The sequence below is a fragment of the Momordica charantia genome (genome assembly GCF_013281855.1).
Source record: "Momordica charantia cultivar OHB3-1 chromosome 5 unlocalized genomic scaffold, Mcharantia_2.0 BLBB01000005.1, whole genome shotgun sequence".
Classification (NCBI taxonomy): Eukaryota; Viridiplantae; Streptophyta; class Magnoliopsida; order Cucurbitales; family Cucurbitaceae; genus Momordica; species Momordica charantia.
The window spans coordinates 10,222,344-10,246,579 of NW_028275163.1; the positions used below are offsets into that span (position 1 = coordinate 10,222,344).

General features: G+C 33.9%; 2 protein-coding genes and 1 long non-coding RNA gene across 3 annotated transcripts; 2 read left to right on the forward strand and 1 right to left on the reverse strand.

The window, feature by feature from the left end:
• The first annotated feature begins 216 nt into the window (after positions 1-216).
• Positions 217-1,516, forward strand: LOC148211280 (xyloglucan endotransglucosylase protein 2). Its single transcript, XM_088124161.1, has one exon. It carries the CDS (start codon positions 331-333, stop codon positions 1,210-1,212), a length of 882 nt encoding a protein of 293 aa, XP_087980287.1. The 5' UTR covers positions 217-330; the 3' UTR covers positions 1,213-1,516.
• A 2,822-nt stretch (positions 1,517-4,338) lies between these two features.
• Positions 4,339-5,893, forward strand: LOC148211281 (uncharacterized). The gene is made up of 3 exons (XR_015791058.1): positions 4,339-4,494; positions 4,565-4,623; positions 5,712-5,893. It is a non-coding gene; the product is annotated as an uncharacterized LOC148211281 (long non-coding RNA).
• Positions 5,894-15,312: 9,419 nt separating this feature from the next.
• Positions 15,313-21,948, reverse strand: LOC111020147 (heparan-alpha-glucosaminide N-acetyltransferase-like protein (DUF1624)). Its single transcript, XM_022296716.2, has 13 exons — positions 21,391-21,948; positions 18,824-18,961; positions 18,413-18,494; positions 18,101-18,177; positions 17,854-17,960; positions 17,231-17,354; positions 17,011-17,127; positions 16,831-16,922; positions 16,582-16,648; positions 16,198-16,276; positions 16,020-16,111; positions 15,783-15,926; positions 15,313-15,693 (listed from the first exon to the last, which is right to left on the reverse strand). Exons 1-13 carry the CDS (start codon positions 21,715-21,717, stop codon positions 15,667-15,669), a joined length of 1,473 nt encoding a protein of 490 aa, XP_022152408.1. The 5' UTR covers positions 21,718-21,948; the 3' UTR covers positions 15,313-15,666.
• Between the last annotated feature and the right edge of the window lie 2,288 nt (positions 21,949-24,236).

Genomic DNA, 24,236 nt, shown 5'->3' on the forward strand with positions numbered 1-24,236 from the left:
CCTTTACAAAAATTAATTTAACCCTTCAATTAAAATAAAATTATAAACTTAAAATGTTTGAAATTTCCTCGTCTTAAATCCCCGAATAACGTGCACCCGCGCAGAGTCGCAGAGCCTTTCTCACAATTCAAGGCCAATAAATAACAGATAATAATAATAATAATAATATTATTATTATTAATTATTGTTTAGCCACTCACCACAGCACCGCCATCTACTGACCCAACTGCGGCTCTCGAAATCGTCATTGGCGTAAAACCGTGCGCCAAATCCCACTCTATAAAAGCACCTTCTCCACTCCCCTCTCTCCTTACAAGTTAGGACACAAACATGGCCTCCAATCTCCACATTTCCCTGGTAGCCCTCCTGGCCATGGCCTGCGGAGCCTTCGGCGCCGTGCCGAGGAGGCCCGTGGACGTCCCATTCGGGCGCAACTACGTCCCCACGTGGGCCTTCGACCACATCAAGTACACCAACGGCGGCACCGAGGTCGCACTCGTCCTCGACAAGTACACCGGCACCGGCTTCCAGTCCAAGGGCTCCTACCTCTTCGGCCACTTCAGCATGCGCATGAAGCTCGTCGGCGGCGACTCGGCCGGCGTCGTCACCGCCTTCTACCTCTCCTCCCAGAACGCCGAGCACGACGAGATCGACTTCGAGTTCCTCGGCAACAGATCCGGGCAGCCGCCGATCCTCCAGACCAACGTCTTCACCGGCGGGAAGGGCGACCGGGAGCAGCGGATCTACCTCTGGTTCGACCCCTCCAAGGACTACCACTCCTACTCCGTCCTCTGGAACATGTTCATGATCGTGTTCTTCGTCGACGACGTCCCCATCCGCGTCTTCAAGAACAGCAAGGATTTGGGCGTCAAGTTCCCCTTCGACCAGCCCATGAAGATCTACTCCAGCCTGTGGAACGCCGACGACTGGGCCACCAGGGGGGGCCTCGAGAAGACGGACTGGTCCAAGGCGCCCTTCGTCGCCTCCTACAAGGGCTTCCACGTCGACGGCTGCGAGTCGTCGGTGCAGGCCAAGTTCTGCGCCACGCAAGGGAAGCGCTGGTGGGACCAGAAGGAGTTCCAGGACCTGGACGCGCTGCAGTACCGGAGGCTCGCCTGGGTTCGCCAGAAGTACACCATTTACAACTACTGCAACGACCGGAAGCGCTACCCCACGCTGCCGCCGGAGTGCAAGCGGGATAGGGATATCTGATTCCGACTTCATCCAACGGCTGTGATTTGATTTGTGGGGAAAACGGAAAGGGAAACTACTGGGTAAATTGTATTTTGTCGTTTTGCTTCGATTTCTTTATCCTTACTCGTGTATTTGATGTTTTTCTTCACTGTCGCTGTCGCCTCCTGCTCCTCCCATCCTGGAATACGTTTTCCACTTTTTTTCCCTTTTCAATTTATTATTATTATAAAAATATATAAATGAAAATTTTATTTGTAAAAGTCTGAATATTTATGGTGTAATATGAAAAAAATAAAATAGAGTTGGATTTTATGTTTTAGAATATTTATTTCGCAGCAAATTTGGAAATTAAATTTTGTTTAATAAATTGTTAAAGGTGAGTTTTGTAATGCATTTATAAACTAGTGGTATATAATGATTAAATATTTAGTATAATTTATAATATTATTAATTAATTTATTAACATGTATGTTGTAAATTTTGTATCATTATTATTTTGCGATATTACCTAATTCGTAATTTACCTGGTTTAATTTTGGAAAATATGAAATATATTTATAAGATAAAATAATATATGGAAAATATTTCATTCCTTACCATTGAGAATCAATCTTGTTCTAACCACTATTAAAGATGGGAAAATCTTTGTTGGTGCTTCATTGGTCCAAAGGAATAGTACTCATTAAGACAATAAGTTTAAATTCCAGGATGACACCTATCCTATGCATTAGTAATTCACAATCACGAGATTAGTCGAGATGTGCATAAACTAGTCCGAACACTCACGAATATAAAAAAAAAATAAAAAATCCTTGGCTTTGTAAGTGTAATGAGAAATTTTATTCTTATGATCACTAAATATTTGACAACTAAAAAGACAAATGTAAAAATATAGATTTTTATCAAAATTAGTGAGTTATCAACCATTAAGGGAGAAATTTGTACCCCAACCCAACCCCATTATTAAGTAGTTAAATATTTAACAAACTAAAAGAAAAATATAAAGTAAAAATGGAATTTTTTCTTTGAAAGGAAAATATGATGAGTTATGAAATTTTTAATAATAATCTTCAGATGTTATCAATTTTTTGAACGATGGTCTCTCTCCCTAGGATGAAGTCAAGTACTTTGCATAATAAATTTAATAAAGTTTTAAATTTCAAATTGAAATCACAATTGTTTTCAGTACTTTTACTATTTAGACGATAAAATCTTATAACAATTTTCAAAAATAAATCTTATTTCATTTAGACTCATAATTTTTGTTTTCTATAAATAAAAGTTATTGGATATTGCAGTTATACGTATGGCAGGAATCAGAATAGAGCCATACCATGTGACGGCAATTGGCAGTGTCACGTGACATCTGGCTTAATAATTTATTAATATAGCCCAGGCCCTGCCCTTCAATTATTGCTGCCTTCTTTTTGAAGCCCAAAACCGCTAAAATAGTAAAATTATCCATTTAATTTAATTGCCTCCTCATCCTGCTTTTAAGTTTTCATAAATGCGAAAGTTGATGGCACTCAATAAATCATAATTTTCACTTATGTCCAAAGTTAGCGTTTTAAAAAGCTCAACACATTAATTAATTACGACAACATGGGGGGACCCTTCTTAAGAAAAGCTGTATCATTTTACAAAATAAAGAGAGGTAATCAAGTTGGATAATTTAGTCTCTAATATTTATGTCATTTTCAATTGTATTCTTTATGTTTATTTTACATCAAGTTCTTAGCATAGATAAATCTTTTGCATTGGACTGAAGATTTGAATATCCAATTTTTAGGAAAGTAAAATCTTAACTAATTGAACTATGTTTATGACATTGAGACAAAATTCCCGCTACTCGAAAATAACTCCTACCAGGAAAAAATGACGTGTGTTCATGATGAATTTATGTAAGAAGAGAAACTCAAATAATTTAATGTACTTGATTTATATTTATGTTGTGAGTGTTACAATTTCCTATGCTTTCTCTTGGATGCAAACTTAGATTCGAGGGTTTGTGAACTTGTTCCCGATTCAAGGAGGTTGGCGCCTTCGACTTTGTTAGATATCTAATATATGAATTAAATTTACCAAAATCAATTAGTTTTAGATTGAGTGGTAGTTTATTCATCCTTAATATGATATTAGAGCAGTAAGTCCAGTGTTCGAACCCTCCCTCCACAAGTGAAGGGGGGTGTGAAGTATTTTTTAACTTGATGAAATTCTAAAAAATCCCCCTTTGGGACATCCGGAAAAATGTTTCCACACAGCGTTAAGGTTACGAATACATAAAAAATACACAAAGGTTGTGTAACAATTTTCTAAATTTCTGCATCGAACATTATCTATATATTTAAATATCCATGGTTGAAGGATAATTTTTCTTAGAAAAAATATGTGAACAGTAACATTTGTTTATTTAAATTTGAGAAAAGATAATATAATATTTAAATCCTAATATAGTGCAGAGTTACTAGAAATGAGCATATACCACGTTCTATCCGATTTTAGATATCCATGTGATGTGTGAGTAAAAGCAGGCAACTGACATTTTCGAGAGGTTCAAAAATTATGTTTATGTTGAGAATCTCATCCATATCCTAATCCTACTGCCAAGATCTCATAAAAGTATGGAAAAACAAAAAACACCAAAAGAACCAGAAGTGTTTTTCAAACCATTTAAGATATTAAATCACATTTACTGTCATTTTGTTAGCAAATGATGGTGCAGAAATTTGGCCTATTGGGATCTCGTCGAATTCGTACAAATCTTCTAAAACAAAGGAATTTATGAGACCTACAAAACAGTAAACACTAAGATCGGTGTAGCTTTTGCCGGGATTTTTGAAAATTGAAAACATTTTCAAAGTAAATTGAAAAAAACTGATGAGTTTTAAAGTATTTGAATTTTTAGGGTGTTGTGTCTTTTTGTAACGGAACAGACTACGTCAATTGAGTTCTGACGAGGTTACTAGGGAAGACGCATCCGTATTGGAAATACAAGGACATGCAGGGAATCCACTTTCGACGGTTCGGCGGGTGTAGAGGTTCCTTGCAAGAAACCTCTTCTGCACCACGATTCTAGTATTCCATTTTTTATTTTTTTATTTCCCTTCAAATTTCATTTTATTTCCCTTCAAAACTCCGTGAGTTTCCATTCTTCCTCTCACTCCCTCATTCTTCCTCTTATTTTATCTTCACCATCACTCTCATTCTAATACTATTTTTGTTTCCTTCCCTTCTTCCCTTCCATTTTTTCTTTCCTTCCTTTCTTCCCTTCAATTTTATCTTCACCATCATTCTTCTAAGGTAATTGTTAATTATTTTATTGTTTATTTTTTTTAATTTTTAGTTTCATTATTAATTTTCTTTTGTTTAGGAACCGTTCAAATTTAATAGAAATAGCAAACTTCGAGCGAGATTTTGTCTACAACACAGGTATCTTTAATTATTTTATTATATATATTTAAAATATTACATATGATTGTTGAGATATGGAAATATTTTTCAATATGAACTTTATTTGAGGCATGTCTTTGCATATTTTTGTTTTAGTAATTGAAGTTCAAAAGTGCACGTGTATTTCATTGTTTTTTAGAACTAACATGGATTATGAAATTGTTTTTTTTTCTTTTTTGGTTCGTGGGTTTTGATAAATGAAAAGGGAAAAAATAGTGAAAATTAAAAAATATATATAGTGCCACACGTTTTTTTGTAAGTTTGTGAGTTTATTTACTTTTTAAAAACATTTGTAAAATTTAAGCGAAAACTAAAAAAAAAGTATTTTTACTTTGGAGCATGTATGTGTTAAAAGACAAAAAAATAAATTCATACGGTTATAAAAAAAGTTTTACAGATTTGTTTTTAAAGATATTATATATATTTGAAATATTATGTTTGGTTTTAAAGATTTTAGAAGTTTCGGAAATTTGTAAAAGATATCATATTATACTTTAGTTTCAAAATACCTCTCAAACATTTCAAAAATTTAAAGATTAAAAGGAACAAAAATTGAAACTACTAATACCAAAATAGTAAAAAAAAAGTATTTAGGGACTAAATTAAAATAGTATTTAAAATGGTATATATATATATATATATATGATATTGAAAACAGAAGGATGATGATTTACTTTATAACTTTTTTTTTAGAGAAAGTATAAGTTTGTTGTTTTTATCACTTTTCAAAATTTATTATACATAACCTTATTAATTGATTTATGGTGATAAACCTACAACAAAAAAAATGTAAATATATGAATCCAATCTAACCCTAGCATTAAAACGTATATCATCGATTAAAATATTGTGAGTTTGGATCTTCATCTCTTTTAGAAACGTTAATATGCTTTTCTCACTTATTACAGACTCAATATTAAAACGTTATTAAATTTTTATACCACCTTATTTATCCGTATTAAACTTGTTTTCATCTTTTTTCCATAATGTCATGCCCAATATGATTGATAGCGGTAGAATACATTTATCTAATATTACCGAAATATATCGATCGATGCAATTTGAAGGAGTGATACCAGATCGTAGGAGAAGACGACAACGAAGAGGAGCTAATATCCTTGATGATGATCCAAATGACCAAGAATAGGAATTAGGTTAAGTCTTAATTTTTTTCTAAGAATTTTGAGGTTTGTTTTATTGTAATCAATGAAATTTCAAGACATGCAATTTCAATTTTAACTATGTATTTATTTTTTATGAATTTTGATGTTCGTATTTATGAAATATATTTAATCGAAAATTTAAAAATTAGTTACGAAGTTTGAGTTTAGATTTTATTATAAAAAATTTTAATTATTAAGTTAATAAGAATATGAAATACATATTAATATAAAAGAATAAAATATTTATTTAAAAAAGAAAATATTTTTAAAAAAGTATGTCATTAAATTTTGAATATTTATTAATATAAAGTAATAAACTCTTGACCTAAAATACTCACAAAATAATATAAATCGATAAAACAATAAATTCAAAAGGAAAAAAAACGTAGTGATGTCCATTCAACAAACACTGGCAACGTATGTATCCCTCTAAAATGAGATGCGAGTGAAGTTGTTTAATACGAATATTGTAATTATGGTGTTTAATAAAAATTAGGATGAGATGTGAAGCTAGATGCGTCTCTTTAGTCCCAACGGACTCGTTTCAAAAAGACGCAACACCGAGACTCCGATGCTTAAGTTAGTATCGGAGTAGTCGGGTATAAAGATTGAGGTTGTTAGGCATAGCTCTAGGGTTTGGATTATCCTTATATTTATAATGGTCGACCTCTAATCCCTTCAGGGTCAGTTGAATCGTAACCTCCTAGGGTTTACATTCGTCGAATCCTCATGCACTCAGTAGATCACAGAATGGGCCTCACGAAGCGAATTGAAAACCGGTCTCAAATCCCTTCGCAATCGAAGGTGAAAGTGGGAAAAAGACGACGAAACCCTTTTTTCTTTCTTTGTCAGCCGACTTGAAAGGTGCTCTCAGTGTACCGCCATACGCACCCAGACATTACACCAATTGTGGTTGGCCCAACAGTTTCCAGAATGTCGTTGTCATGATGTTGATCCGGCTTCTGCGACTACAACATCCGCGTAGCTTCGAATACGCGCATTGGAGCTCTTCGCTCGATGTCTCGGGTCGCGCTGTTGTAAACCGCTGTTTCGTCGGGCAGTGGCTGCTGTACTATTCAGGGCCAAGACCAAGTCGACTCGGATTGGGCTTACACGGGGGTCGGGAATCACACTGCTCGACGCCGCCCCAGGTCGGCTACGGGCGGCCTGGGTCGTTGGGTTCCGACGCGCTTACCTCTCTCCGGATGCGCTCCTTCTTCGGCTCTCTTTCCTCTTTTCGGTTGCTTAGCCTGATCTCTATTTTCTTCCTATAACAATTTTAAATGTTAGTGTTGAAACCCCAATCGTATTCGACCTCACGACATTAATGATAACTTTTAATTAAAAGAACATTCTCAAAAAATAGAGATTATATTATATCCTATCTTTGGGATGACAAACACGTGAGATGAATTTCATGAGATTTTTTATTTTTTTTTGTTATATATCCTCCATCTGCGACGAACTTACAGTATATTAGTGAGAGAATGAACAATGTAGAACGAGCCATCATCCCAGGGAGGGAAGAAAGAAAGAAATAAATAAATAAAAGTAAAAAAAAAAGAAAAAGAAAAAGAAGACGTGTGCTAGAAATATGATGAAGAAGTGAACCAAAAAAATTGACAATTTATTTCCTCTCTTGGAGATATAACTTGAGGGAATTTAGCTTTGGGATCTAACTGCACCCCAAAACTTTTCAATCGAGAGATAAGAGTTTTCAATGCAATTTTAATATTTTCCAATTTTGCCCTTCGGAGTGTAGGGGTATTTTAGTTATTTGATATGGCGGGCAAGTCCTGCTTAATTTTATTCTTTACTGCTTTTAGATATAAAAAGAAGTTGTTATCAGGGCTATCTTTTTTTTTTTCTCGTTTTCAATTTTCTTAAGAAATCTAATGTTTCTTATTTCTCGTTTTTTACAAACATTCTCTATAGGAATTTTGGAAACAATAAAAACAAGTTTCTTGTTTCCAATTCCAATTCCAATTTGTTTCAAAATATAAGTAAAAAATTGTTTTAATCATACTTGAATTCATAGATGTTGAGTTCATGCAATTCATTTTTCTTTATTAAAAATGAAGGAATGGGAACAAGAAACAAGAACGCTATTAAACGAGTCCTAATAGATTCGTTTCTTGTTTCCAATTTTATCAAGAAATTAAGTATTTGACAACTATTTATGTTTCTTGTTTCTCATTTTTTTTTAGAAACATGATCAAAACTATATCAAAATTTTAGAAACAACAAAAAAAACAAGTTTATTGTTTATTGCTTGTGTTTATAATTTTTGTTCCAAAACATAAATAAAAATATTGTTTACTCATTCTTGAATCCATGTGTATTGGAGCTATGCAATTATTTCTTTATTAAAAAGAAGAAAATAGAAACAAGAAACTGAACAGTTACCAAACGGACCCTAACTATTATGTTTGATCACAAAGTTGATTAGGCTCGTGAAGCTCGAACTCGGTAACTGTCATAGGAAGGACCTACAAACCAGCACTCTGACTCTCTAGTAAGTACAAAATCGATCTATACTCGAGATAGAATATAGTTTTGCGTACTTTATGTGAGGTGGTGTTCTCTATCTATATAGGCGAGCACCCGACAAGGCTTCTGATAGGGCTTTTGACAACCTAGGACCGAACTATCGTATCGAAGAACATGTTTGCCAGTTGATGCCCTGCAAATACCCGTTAACTTCGATTCGCACCTGACATAAGTTGGCCAGTAGGTAGACCGTAGATCGGCTTTGTTTCGAAGGCCGAGCTGATGAAACTTGCCTTTGTCGAATCTTTTTAACTGCTTCTCCCGATCATCCTAATAACCGATGATCTTTGATATTGACACGTCGCAGTCGATAAATTACCTCCAATATATTATATTATTGAATTAGGATTTCGTAGGCCAATTACGAAACCTACTCCTGGTAGGAAAAGGGGTAGGCTAGCTAAATGGCTATAGATAGCTCTATTGAGTCTAATATTTTTAGGCTTTGATGATTAATAAAAGTAATAATGCTTTTCACCTTTTAGCCTCACCTCAATTTTCAGTTGTTGGTTTCTTTTACCTGATTATGTTTGGCTCAATGGGATGCCTTGGGATGAGTTTGGTCTCCTAAGCCAATTCTTTGTTTGGTCCATGGGTTTGGAATCCACGGCTTCTTACTTTTAACCTCATGAACAGCCTTATGGTCACACATCTTTATTTTTTTAATATATTTATATTTATTTATTTTTTTAAATGTCTTTCTTACCGAGATTTGAAATGTTGCACGATGGAAATATCGATATCGACAAATATTTCAACAAGAAACTTGTAATCGGTGGAAATCAACATAAATTATTTAAATTAGTAAATGAGAGTTTAATTGTATAATTAGGTTATAAGTGAAATTTTTTAATCATCATATCTAAGCATTTAAGTAATATGTATATTGAAATATTGATGTCATAAAAAATTCCATAAATAACCCTAGAGAGATGTGAAAATTGGTGAAAATTGTTTCAATTTACCATTGAGAGTTTAATTGTGGCTTAATTAGACTAAAATTTAAGTTATAATAACGGCATATTTAAGAAAGATTTAAAATGTTTATATCGAGGGAAATGTTAAACTTCCAATTTTACGAAATGCCAATAAAAAAATTTTAGAACATTTGTGAAAATCACGAAAACTTATAGAAATTGTTTAGTTAATAAATGAAAATTTAATTGTAGCTGAATTAGACTAAAATTAAACCATTTCAATCTTCAAATTTATAAATTTATGTTGATATTTTTTAAATTATTAAAAAATGAAATAATTTTATAATTTCACATTATAGAAATAATTTCAATATTTTTATAACTAATAATAATTTTAGTATAAATATATGAGTATACATATTTAAATATCTAATATAGTAATTAAAAAAACGAAATATAAAAATCGGAAAGATTTTGTTTAAATTATTATTTTTACAAAACAAATAAGGTAAAAAGTAAAATCGAGAAATAAAGAAAATAAAAAATTAATGGGAATGTGGATGGAGAGAGGAGAGAGGAGAGAGGAGAGAGGAGAGAGTCAATTGAGGCTAATCTCATCCACACCTACAAAATTAAAAAATAGAAAATTCAAAATAGATGAATTAATTATCTCCTGGAAGATGGTTTATAAATTTAAATTAAGAAATAGAAAATTCAAAATAGATGAATTAATTATCTCCTAGAAGATGGTTTATAAATTTAACTAGATTATATAAGTATTAAACATTTTCCTAAACAATAGAAAGAAAAAAAAAGAAAAAAAAAATTGACTAAGGCTACCCTACACCCCAAACACAGGGTTTGTCTACACAACCCTGCATCCCAAACATAGGCGGTCCAAATCCAGACTATACAACACTCCAATATCAAACGCTCAGGCTACTGATTTCGAACCTGTGGACCAAAAGCCCCTAAGGTAATTTGAATCGAAACCTTTCATTGGGGTCAAAATTAAATTGATTTTGGAGTTGAAGTGTTGTGTTCAAAGAGTTTGCCTCAGTAGTTCTTTGGTCGGTGCCCCTCCACGCTCATGCCAAGTTCCATAAGGGATATGGGCACAATCCGCTTAGAGGTTTTTGAGTTTCTTTAGCTACTATAGTGGGAGGGAGAGAAAAAATTTCAGCACTTTTAAAGTGTGATGGTAATTAAAAACCCAGGGCTTGAATTTTAAGTCCCTAAACGTAAGATTCAGATCAAAACTACAATGAGTTGATTAAAATACCCTTTAAAGATTTAAAAGCTTTTCTTAACTCCAATAATTTCATAATTATGCCCATAAACTCTTTTTACGGATTTTATCAAGGCTTCTAAATTCAATCGCCCTTCCCATATCTAATTGGGCCCTAAGTTGGCCCATTATCTAATAGTGCTTTGAAATTTGTAATCGATAGCAAAATATTCGTCGTTTGTGCAAATATAGCAACAACTTGTCAAAGCGAGCATAGTTCAGTAATTTGCATATATCTCAAACTAAGAGATTGTGAGTTTGATCCTCACCCTCACATGTTTATTTAGGAATATAAATGAATATATATATATATATAGCAACAACGTTTGAGTTTTGCAAATATGACAAAATACTTTAAATCTGATATTTGAATATTTAATTAATCCGATTTTAACCTTCCAAAATTTTAGATATATCAACAATATATCAATTCGGGTATATCATTATACGGATTTACTTTAATGTACTTCATACTAAGCTATATCAATTATTAATCTAATTCATACCAGATACATCAAGGTATATCAACCTTGTATGAAATATATCTTAAGGTATATAGATACACTTTGATATACTTAACGTATAAGACATGTTAAGTACATCATTGGCATATCTTATACAAAGTATATAAGTGATAAATAACATGACATCAATAATATACTTCATACAATATATATCAGCTAATTCATATACCTTGATGTACTACATACTAAGGTATATCAATTATAACTGATATAACTTATATTACATATTAGCGATATACTTGATGTACCTAATAGGAAGTACATAAAGGTTCATCAAATTGGTAATTTGTACCATCTATTGACGGCGAATTTCGGGAAGAGGCTACGTGTCCTACGGACGAGTAGGTTCGCCTGAGAACAGTTGAACCTGCAACAAATAACTCGACGCCGGTGTGGTGTCTTGCCTAAGACACTCTGATGGTTAAGTTAGTAATCGAAATGAGAAATAAGAAAAAAAATACCGTAAGTGTGAGTGATAGGTTTTTCACTTACTTGACGAAGGTGAGGGTCCCTCCTTATATAGCCTTGGGCATCGCTGACTAGGAATGACAATAGTTGAGGGTGGCAGGGGCGTGCCGCATGGTACCGTAACTGTTGAGGGTGTACGATCCGACAACTGGTAGGTGAGGCCACCCCTGCAGTTCTGAGGCTTGTCGCCTGCAACTGGGAGACGCACCACCCATATTGGAAATGCACGTCTCATGCTGCCAATTCACACGGTATATAACCGTGTGTGGTCCCGCACTCTTTTGCAGGGGGCACGCGTCCTGCTTGGTAGCATCCCCATAAGATCTGTAATCGTATGTGGTCTCGTCCCTCTCCTGAGGTGGACACTCGTCTTGCTCAGTTTTTGCCCTCAACACCACCATTTCATGGTTTTCAGAACCCATGCTAAAAGTTAGGGTATAATACATTTTTAGTTATTGAATTTGAAGATATGTTTCTATTTGGTCCTTAAATTTCAAAAAGTGGCAATTTATTTCTTGCCTTTAGAATATTAGCTACAAATTTTGCTGAAAATTATGAATAGACCCTAGAATTGAAGCACCCATGACTTCATCTCAGTTGCTTCCTGCAACCTCTCCTCTTACCCATCTTCACTTTTTTCGGTTTCTGTACTCTAAGCCCATCAAATTGTAGTGATAGAAATACAAAGCTTCTAAAGACCTATTTGGTAACTTTAGTGTTTCTTGTCTCTCGTTTCTAATTTATTAAAAAATCTAAGCATTTGACAATTACTTATATTTCTTGTTTTTCATTTTTTTAGAAATATTCTCAAAATTCTATGGAAATTTCGGAAACAACAAAAACAAGTTTCTTGTTTCTTGTTTCTATTTCCAATTTGTTCCAACATAAATAAATATATTGTTTCATCATTCTTGAATCTATGGGTGTTGGGAGTCATGCAATTATATTTTTTTTATTAAAAAAATAACAAACAGAAACAAGAAACGAGATCGTTATCAAACGACCCTAAATCCACAAGATTTATCTTTGATTTCTAAGCCACCTTATTTGGAGAACTCGTCTAAATCTCTTAAACTAAAACCAGCAAGAGCTTCCGTAGGTGGCTATGATACCTATCTGAATAGAACTGGAGAAGAAGAATGGGGGAGGGACGAGATAGGAGAGAAGAGATCAAGAGGGAAAAATATCCACACAACATACAGATAGTATAAAAATAATAAATCTTGACACATCATTTAAAATGGTTAACTTAACAATGTTATGTCATTTTTACGTTAGTCAACTAACAGTCAATTTTGCTTAATGACCATTTAGAACTTTTTTTTAAAGGTCGGGTACCAAATTTTCACTTTTTGAAACTTAAGAACAAATCGAAATCTATCTTGTAACTCATGGACTAACTCAGGGACTAAAGGAGTATTTTACCCTAAAAACTATTATGATATCCTTTCTATCAATTGATTCACACTACTTGAAATATATGTTCCTAATGTGAAAGTTATTTCATTTTCTCGATAAATCTCATCAAATTTGGGGTATTCACCATTATTTAAACTAGTGATCAAATATAATTCTTTTAGGCCAAACCTTACTATATGTCCTTGAATGTTAAAGGCAAAATGTATCACTTGATCATTCATTAGATCACCTCTGATTAAATGTACCAACAATTGTGAAGAACGTCTCTTTATTACGAGGGATATATAGAAAATGTCAAAAGGATCATTATTTGAACATTTTTATCTATGTAATAATACAGAATTCCAAATAAAGTTTGTTTTTGAGGTAAAACATAACCTATCAACATTCAAGTATATCAATGGTATATCAGCATTAATATCAAGTATATAACAAAAGAATACTTTATTTAGTCACATAATTCTTAGGTTAAAATTTAGAGCAAAATAGTGATACAATCTTTGGGGAGACAATCTTTTATGACTTGCTACAACCTCACGTGATTAGGCATTAGGGTTGCTATGACAACAACTTCGTCGAAACCATGGAGGTCCATCCAACATGAATAAGCCTCTTCATCAGATCCTCTAACTCGTTGTATTTGACCACCATTGGAGCTTTGAACTTGTCTGGGAGCGGGATGCTCATGATGTCGTCTGTGAACGGGTCTTGACCGAACCTTTGCAATTTTTGGCGAGGTGGTTCCTACCATGACCGTCTTTGTTTGGGCCCGAAGATCGTTCCTACGCTCATTTTTCAATTCTCCCTTGAGCTTGTCTAGCTTGCTCTTCCATGAGTTGGCATGTGACTCCATGGTTGGGTGAGACGACATTGTCCATTGTCATTCTCAACCCATTTGAACATTAAAGAAGTTGATGACTTTGTAGCTGATGAAGAATTCCTCGTTCATTCATAACTTTACTTAGCATATTAACTGTCACGTCATCTTTCTATTAAGTCGATTAATAGACAACTCAATTCATGGTCCAAATATAAACAAAAACCAAATTTTATGGACCAAAAGTGTCACTTTTGAAATTTAAGAACCAAATATGACATTTGACCAAATATAAACAAAATCCAAACCTTATGGATCAAATATTTGGATTATAAATATAATTTTACCCAACCATTTCTGATAGCATTTGGAGGTATTATTACTTATATGAGATCTTTAGATTGATTACAAAAATTTGGGGTATTTTTTTCATTAAGAAGAAATTTAATTTGGAATTTGGAGCTGGTAAAAGTAGAAGAACCACAAGATTTGGTATGTAGTAGCTTGGGACATTTTCTTGGCGCATATGCTTTATATGATAAAGCTTAGAATTCCTTTCATAATCCAACAACTTTGTGGATTTGATCATTCATGTAGTGCCCTCTTTTCAATCACATGATTAAGTCATTATAGAGTGTTGATTCCATTAATGGAGCATATAGCCTACAATCAATCATGTCCCTAGATTGTACTAAAAGCACAAAAGATCATTTTAGTGATTCACATTAACTTTTTTATAAATATAAATTATTTAATCCGAACTTGAAAAAGACATATTTTTAACCAAAGTGAGCATATTTTAGCAGTCCGCAAATTTGTACTAGAAGAAAAAAGACATATTTTTAGACTAAATATATGTTGTAGATTTTATTTTTCCTTAATTGTAGTTCTTATAGTTTAAAAGGCTTTAATTTAACTAATTTTAGTATTAGACAATAGAAAGAATATAATTTTAGTAAACTATTTTAAACACGTTTCTTTTTTTGTTTTCTAGAACCCATTTCTTAAATTGCTTATTTAAATAAAAAAAAAAAAGTCAGCAATGGAAGCAAAACATGGCATGTTGCAACATGAATGGCTGTTTTTTTGAGATTGAAAGCATCTTCTAATCAAGCTTTGGAAGGAGTGTGATTATGGGAAAAGGGATTAGAAAGGAGTTTGGTACTCCACTTTCTTAAAAGTGAATCAGATTCTTGAAAGATGAGTCAACTCCCAAAAGAAAAGTGGATTATTCTGAAAGAGAGCTAATCATTAACTAAAGAGAGACTCAGAAATATGTTGGAATTGAAACGAAAGAAAAATCATCATTCATTCATATCCATTCAATCAATCAATCAATGATATCATTCATTCATATAGCTTTCTTGCATAAACAGAGGAAAGATTTTGAAAAGGTCATCTCATTTTCTTTTAAATCCGGCCACTCAGTTTTGCTTCTGTAAATATATATATATATATGTATATGTATATACGGGATCGGGAGGGAGGGAGGGCGGGCGTAGGAATTTGGTATACAATGAGCTGAGGGTGGTGTTTGTTTAAGCAGGCAGCACCAAAATAATATATAAACTTCGATTCCGTTCCATCTAAATATTTTACACAGAACTAAACTAAACTGAACTAATCTCTATCAAGACGAGACGAGACGAGCAGAGCTGAGCGACCGAGCAAAGCATAGGTTTCGTCTCTATTTTATTATTATTCATTCCCCTTTTCCAATAGAAGATATCGATCCAACCACCAATGGACAGGCTAGGCTGTGGTTTTGTGTTATATATATTCCAAAGGCCAAGGCCAAGGCCACAGACCTTCGCAGCATTTGGACTACCACTCTCAAAATGCTATATACGGCCGCTGCAACACCGTCGTCTTCTCTTCATGTTTGAATTCCGATGAATCTCAGCTGGAAGTAGGCCATAAAATATGACATCTCAGGATCACCCACTTGTTAACAATGCAGATTAGATTAGATTAGTTTAGTGTGAAACTTACGATGTTGTTCTGAGGCTGCCCCCAGTAGAAGCCTTGGAGAACCACAGGCAGCACATTGCAGGCAGCAAGAATGTATATCACCAATGCATGCTTTCCCATCCACTCCATCACCACACACATCCGCCTCCATCTATACACATCGACCTGCACAAACACACACAACCAAGAATTAACCGTGCTTGTAGATGTTATTATTAAACGAATTGTGGGTAGATCAACAAGGAGATTGTTTTATACCATCAAGTATATCCCGGTTAAGAGAAGTCCAGCTGCACCGGCAGTGACACTCATGTAACTAACTGTATAAAGAACCTTGTTTATATGCATTCCTGCAAATGAATGAGTTTTCAGTTCATTATGTACTCATTAATTCTCTCTGTACCAAATCATGGTTGGGGGTAGAATTCTCACTCACCTAAGAAGTCCAATCCAATGGCCAGCAAAACTAGACAAGAAGAAGGAATGATCCAATGAAGCATTCTGTCTCGGTGATCCTGCAAGTAGTTATTTTACACATACATGTACGGTGTTAGGATCCAAACGGTAATCTAATTATATTGTCATATCAAAGAGAAATTATAATATCAATAACTTTTCAAGAGAGCTATATCTCTCCCACAATCCATCCCCGGGCTAACTTCCCAAAATATGCCTAACCCTCAACTCCCTTGACCTCTTCTATTTATGATCACCCACCCTAGCAAACTATCAAGAAATTTTGTCACTACTAATATCCTAATAACCTTCCTAATAATTTCCTATTAATACTATAGGCCACGGCACTTTCCATATCACTGACCTTGAAATGGACAATGATGTGCCCAAAATGCAAGCCGACCAAGCAAGTCACAACAGCCATCACTGAACTACAAAACACAACGAGAAGCGATGAGATTAACAAACAAACAAACAGAAAACCACAAGAAATAGGAAATGGGTTCGAGAATGAAGATTCCTTCAAAATGTAATCACAATAAATTTTGTACATTACTTCCAGTTCATTGCCATGACTTTCCAAAGAATCAGAAGCAACATTGGGGAAACCTACCTTAAAAGTCCTTCTGGATCAAAAGGTGCTTGACACCAAGAAGGAGCATCAGGAGGCAGTGGACCAGAGTCTGGTGAATTAATGCTGCATTGCTAAGAACAGACAAACAAAGACACATGAGTTTTCAGGATAAGCACACCATTTAGGGGGGAAAAGATAATAGTCTCCTCAAATATTTACCTCAGACCGTGCATAAACAGGTCTTTTATACAGATGCTGAGTTCCAAATATCTTACGATCTATCATTCCGACAGCATTGCACGCTGGTCCAGTGTCGCCACGTGTGCCACATTTCACCTGCAATTGGGGCATTTGATAAATCAGCCATTCAGACACCAAATTATTTAACTATTCTGAGCCGTTGAATAAAAATAATATGACCAAAAGATTTAATGCTTACATAAAGTATCTTTGAAGAAGCCAAATGAGTAGTAGTTTGACTTGGAACTTGGTATTCCCAATCAGGAACATACAGCCCATATGACAGGACAAGATATAACGTCGTGAGGAAGACCGCCACAAACCTGTTGAGAGGAAGTTGGTAAAATTCAAAACTAAAAAGCAGAATGCAATACTAATCTTCATTCTGAATTCAAAATCTTCACTCTTGTCCACGGTGCATGTATAAACAAACAATTTTTGCCCCACATATCAAGCAGTACCGACCAGCATGAGTTGAATGCTTAAATTATACAAACTTTTCAAAGGAATTAATAGGTGATGCAAGGTCAAATAATTTGTTAGTGCAATTTTCTCCCTCTATGGGATAAAAATGCAAATCAAAAGATAAAAAAATGAGAAGGAAAATAAGTATACTTTTCTTTCTCCTCTCATTGTCTATAGAAGCATATCATTTCTCTTGGACTTCTCATCAATTACAATGTGAGATATCTTTAACTTTATGGTTAAAGAGAGATTATAAGATCAGAAATGCTGATAATTACGACATACTAGCCAAATTGTGCTGAAGAATAGCTCATTTAATGAGGAACAAGAAAAGGCAATCGAGGACAAGAATCTCACAACTGCCATTGATACTTTCTACGCAATGCAGCTTCAGAATTCACATAATCACTTCCCTTTAGCCATATCTCACACAGTGCTGCAAGAAAATATGCTATTGCAATTCTCTGTCGGAGGGGAAGACAAGAGAAATAAAAGCTATCAAATAACTGAAAAGAGTAACGAGTAAACAGCAAATAATTGAAGAAAAAGTTAAACCATCAATGTAGTACGTAGAAAGTATAGACCAGTCAGAGAAAGTAATTACCTGTAAGATTCCCATCCATCTAATTTTCTGAATATCCACTCCATAAGTTAGATTGTTTATGCCATGAAGAAAGCCTCCTGAACAGAGAAGAGTACTTTTAACCATAGTCCTCACAGAATAAGGTAATGTAAGGTAATGTAAGGTAATGTACCTAACTCATTTGAATATTTAAAGCAATCTCAATTTCGTAAACTTTAAATTTTACTAGTTTTGATCAATTCCCTTCCAGATGAGAGAACACATGCTCAAATTTCTGCAGTGTTAAAAGCCATAGACAACAGTTGAATAAATATTATACTTCTCAAAAATTACCTTGAAAAAAAAGGCCTAAGAACAAAAGCTTCAACATCCGCAACACGGCCTTCTGAGTTGCAATGCCTCGGCTTGGAATTTTCTGGGAAAGGGGAGAGGGAAATAAAAATAAACTTCTTGACGTGGGGGAAAAGGAAAAGGAAACACAACAATAAAATCCTCTTGATTTTGGGGAAAAAAATAGTTGGAATAGTTTGGAGGAAGTAGCAGGTGGGTTGCCTGCTACAATACTCCAAATCATTAAAACTGTTCTTGAAATTCTGAACCTTAGTAGAGGATTAGTTGTGATATGCCAATGTAAAATAAGAACCTAATTTAAATTTCAAACATGATACTTTCCATTTAAAAAAAATTGTGCTGTGCGTATTTCAATTGCTTAGAAGTTAAATGTCAATTAACGAAGGATTATACCTTGTATGCAAGCGCAAGTGAAACTCCAACAATGAATAGGAAAAATGGCATCACAAGATCTGCGAGGGTTAACCCATTCCATGGTGAATGATTTATTGCAGGCATAACCCCACCAGCATATTCCACCACTATCATTAGCTGCAAATCAAAGATGGATAAACTGAAGCGATTAATTTCTTTTTTTTTTACTGTGGTTTAGTCCTTATGCGTCTACCAATTAATCTATAGAATTAAGTTCATATAATCAATCATTCATAATATTTTGTCTTTGAAAGTCTCTGTACTGCACAGACAGATCACGCTTGGTTATGGCAATTTTTATAGTGACCAACAGAACAGGCATTAACCCTGTAACTGCTTGAGATACATTATACAATACAATAGAAACATGGCTTCTACACGTGAAATCAAAACAAAACATAATACACTCATCATAAGTTCAGTGATGTCGTCATGTAGACTTCACAATGAAGAATTACATTGGTTTCCCACGGAGCATTTCCATGCTTCATTCAACAAACATACTTAAAAACAAAGTAAAACTCGTGGAATCTAAGCTATTCAATTTGTTCCTATCAATGGTTGGAAGGCAAGCTAAGCTTAGCTACTTACTAGTTAGCATTAACATCTCTCTTAACAAAACTAACGTCGGTTCAGTTGCTGCATACAACCCCAGATCTTCTTACCTTCCATTGTTTACCGGGTATTACAAAAAATAAAGCAGACAGGAAAGATGTTCTTATGTCACTTCGGTTCTTTCAAAACCATAATGATCTGTGTGTGATTAGAGGACGTGGTAAACGCATGGGCCAAAGGCAGGCAGCAGAAGTTTTGGGGGCACTCTGATATTTAGGGGCAGGGTTGAAGGGAAGATGGTAAAAGTTCGTCTTGCACTAAAAAAGTTATATTATATAAAAATGTTAGATTTAAATATTATCCGTCCTTGTATTTTTCAACTTTGACTACTTTCAAAAACTCCACTTGTACCAATTTAATCCCTATTTACAAAATTTTAATGTAAATTTTATACTCAATTGAAACTTTTTAATCAAATTTATCGAAATTTAGTACAGGTCATGCTAAAATTATGATGGAAAAAAAAAGATCAAAATGATGAAAATAAATGGACCAAATGATTGAAAGCTGAACAAAAGTTAGAAAAAAAAAAAGCTAAAATAAACACAAAAAGTCAAAATTACATTAACCAAAAAATAAAAAGATTTTAAAATTCTCTCTAATTTTTCAAGTTATAATATTAAAAGAATTTCCCTCTTTCTGGCTCAAACCATGCTAGTGTCGCAAACTTTCAGCAGTCTGTGTAACCCCCTCTATAAGCTATTTCAAAAATCCCAAATTGAAGGCCAACCACTTTCTTCCAGAGAAATCCAACTATAGCATCAGTTCCCCCTTAGTTGGGCATGGCAACATGTAAAGAGTCCAAGCATGTCAGCCATCAACGGAAGGTTGGACAAATAACCTAACCGATAAAAAGAAAGCTTGCCTAATCGGAATGTTAAAATAATTGAAAGCATCAGACAGGTCTTGAACAACACCTACACCTAAAAGAGACACCGGTGAAAAATCACATCAAAGAGTCGACTCATAAGATGCAAAAGATCTTTGCGTGTCCGTCTTAAAATATGTGCATAAAGAGTAAAGTTGCCGCAAGGCAGTGATTTTCTTTTTGATTTCTTCAGGGCAAAGCCTGACTGACAGAAAGCAAGAGAAAACAGAAGAGTTCTACTTCAAACACCTTCTAAAGCAGGCGCCATTGAAACTTGCTGCGTCATCATGCACACCTTCTAATTCTATTATGCATGTCCTACAGAAATAATATGGCTTAATTGCACGCGGTTTTGTATAATATTGTCCATCTCTAACGCAAGCAATGGCCCCCCTGTTTCTGCACTACCAAAGTAGTGCTTCACCAGTCAACATCCTTTGTTTAATTACAAGGGACGACAGATGGATGGTGATAGATTGTAGAACATTATTTATTTTTATAAAAAAAAACAAACAAACAAATCAGAGGGGAATAACTAGAAATAATGGTAAAAACTTTTTCTATTTGAAAGGAAACCAGATTGGAGAAAATAATTGATTTGTAATTCTGAAAAATTCGGAAACATGGTCAAAATTAGGCTTCATCCCTTCCCCTAATTCCGCCCCAAAAGAAGGAACTCATATAATCGTTCGACGAACAAAACTGCGATTAAAACTGGCGTGAGGGGTTTTCTGAAAACCGAAACCCCCCATTAAATACTTCAATTTTAAAAGTCAAACAGATATTATTTCATCAATCTCCACCGAAGGGCAGTAAAATTCCACAAGTCAAATGCTTATATATTTTTTTTTTCAAAAAATAGTAAAACAAGTCCACAGCGAGAACAATGTTTTATATTTTTCCCCAGTGAAATAATATACGTGATTACGATAAATCCTAATGGCCAATAACACGAATAACAAACAAATCCTAGCATCCAATCGAAGAACACCACACGAATAACAAAACCTAACAAACGAAGCACATAACGGAAGCAATCAGGTAGGGGAAAAGAAAGGATTACCGCAACAGTAATGCCGCGAAAGACGTCGAGGGAAACGAGACGGTGGCACTGCTCCGGAGATCTATGAATGGGCCTGGCAGTGGATGAAAATTGGGCATCATCGACTTTAGAAGGAGCGGGAGCGGCATTGTGGAGCGGGAGAGAAGATCTCGAGTGGGAATCGGGAAGAGCCATCTCAAGGTCTTCATCAGTCCGATTACAGTGCTTGGAGAGCGAAACAAGAGTGACGGAACCGGGATTGATGAGAACAGCAGTGTCATTGGGTAGATCACAGTCGTCGGTTGCTTTGACAGGCTCGTACTTCCCCATCTCCTTCCGGATTGCCATTAGAGACGCAGCATACACCGAATGAAGCCCAGAAAAACGCAGAGATCGAGAGATTGGAAGGGGAAAAAAGAGAGAAAAAGAAGTGGAAGGAGAAGGATCAAGGGAAAAAGGGGAGAGGAGAAGAAAAAGCCTCCCCCGTAGTTTTTCCCTGCAAATACTTTGCTTTCCTTCTGCAACTCCTTCTTCTTCTTGTCTTCCTTTTCTCTCAAAGAAGTTCCATTGGACTGGCTGCTCCCTTCTTGCTTATTTATAGTTGGAACCAAACTGAAGCGAATATCACATAAATTAAATTTTTTTAAAAAAATTAAAATATCCTAATCTCCTCTTTTTCTAACTGCAAAGTTTTTTCGGAATTGCATTTTATGAGAGAAAAAAAAAAATTATGTCGACTCCACTCAGAGTACAGCTATAATAATAATAATAATTATTATTATTATTATGTTCTCCTTTTTTCCCTTTTCCGTGATGGGTTGAAATTTATAGTAGTGTAATTTGTGGGAATAGGAATATGGGAATAATAATAAGTAAAAGTAAAACTGAAAGATGGGGGTGAGATTTGAGGGGCATTAATTATGATAATCATGATTTTGTTGGGGGCGTGAGGGTCACGTGATGGGATGGAGGAGCCGGGCAGGGGCGGGGGGCAAAATCCTCTCGCCTGACGCCTCATCTGATTCTGACCCCTGCCCTTCACACTTCAACTGAAGGAGACGTTTGTCACGAAGCCTTCAATTTTTTTATCGTATTGTTTTGGTATTTTATAATTTACTAATTCATTAATGAAGGCCAATTTATTTATTTTGTGGGAATTGTTCTCCGATTGCTTGACGTGGCGCTTGTTGATTCGTCCGTTTTCTCGATTGGCCTATCTACCACTGGCGGTGGATACGGCGCCTTCTCCCTCCCTCCACTTCCCCTTTATCTCCCTTTTCTTTTCTTTTCTTCTTTCCTCTTCCTTTTTTATTATTTTCTTTTTAAAATTCTCTTGCATTTAAATCTTATTTTGATATTTTCTTTTCTTTTCTTTTTTTTTTTTTACTTTTCCTTTTTCTTTAAATTTCATTGCACTTAAATCTTATTTTGATATTTTTATTTAGGGGTACCAAAGCCAAGACCCAAAATATCGGTTCAATTGGTTTGTATTTATGCATAATTTAGATCCATTTGATTATCCTATAAATACTACTACAATTTTATATATTTATTAATTGTTTAAAACGTTTTCAAAATCTAAAGTAAAATTTGGAAACTAAAAATAATGTTGGGCTCCTTTGATTTTTTTTTAAACAACAAAAATTTAATAGAAAACAAAAATGAACTTTTTTATTTACTATGCTTTGAAAACATGTTTGATTAACCTAGCAAGTTGGAACATAACTCAGTGAATAAAATACTAATTATTATTAAGGTTGAAAGTAATCTTTCACTCTTCCAATCATTCAAGTTAAGAAAAATTCTTAGTTGTAGACCGACAATTTTTAATTTTAAATTCATAATTTGAAATTTTTTTAATGAATTTAGAAACATATAAAGTAAAATTATTTGCTTGGTAAAATATACTTTCATATGGAATAAGAAATTCATATATAATTTTATTTTCCTGTATCAAAACAAATATACATATAATTTTATTTTGCTGACAGAATCAATCCATTCCATGTCAAACAGAAAAGAAAAGAAAAAATCACTAATCTATATTTATTTTAATTGTTTCGTAAAAGATTAGACTGTTCTTAATTACAATTAAATATCAATAGAGATGTTTAAATTATATACTTTATGCAACAATATCATAGTTTTGTTGTTTCACTTTTTTCTTTTTGTCTTGTACTTTTTTGGTATTGTTTAAATTTTTATTCTTTTTCTTCTATTATTGTTTTTTAAAATGTAAAACTACAAACCAGTCAGAATTTAAAAAGTTGTTTTTCTTTTAAAATTTAGCTAATAATTCATATCTATTTTTTAAAATGTGATAAATCTATTAAAGAAATTGTGTGGAAGCAAATAATTTTTAACCATAAAAAACTAAAAACGAAATTGTTACCAAATAAGATCTTACAGCAATACTTTAATTCTTCCCGTTAATCTTTCCTTAATCATTTAATAAAAACATTTTAAAAAAGGAAACAAACAGCGGAAATACCACACAACCTATTGCATGTGCCTTCGTACACTTATCTAGATAGAGACTCTAAATTAGGTATATAAACAAAAAATGGACATGTATCTATGTGTTAGATCTTTGCTGAATAATTTATTACTAAATAAATGTCAATAATTAAAATAGTTTTTTTATCCAAATTTAAAATATAATAAAATATAAAATTAAAATACTAAAACAGATATTTAAAAGATTTTAAATTTTCCATATTTTTTCCTTTTTGTGAAATTACACTATATAGCATAAATTTAATAGGTATTTTTAAACATGTCATTTTGTTTCCAAATATAGCATAAATTTAATTTTTCTTGGTGTGTTTAATATTACATTTGAGTTTAAATTTGTGCTATTTTTATAA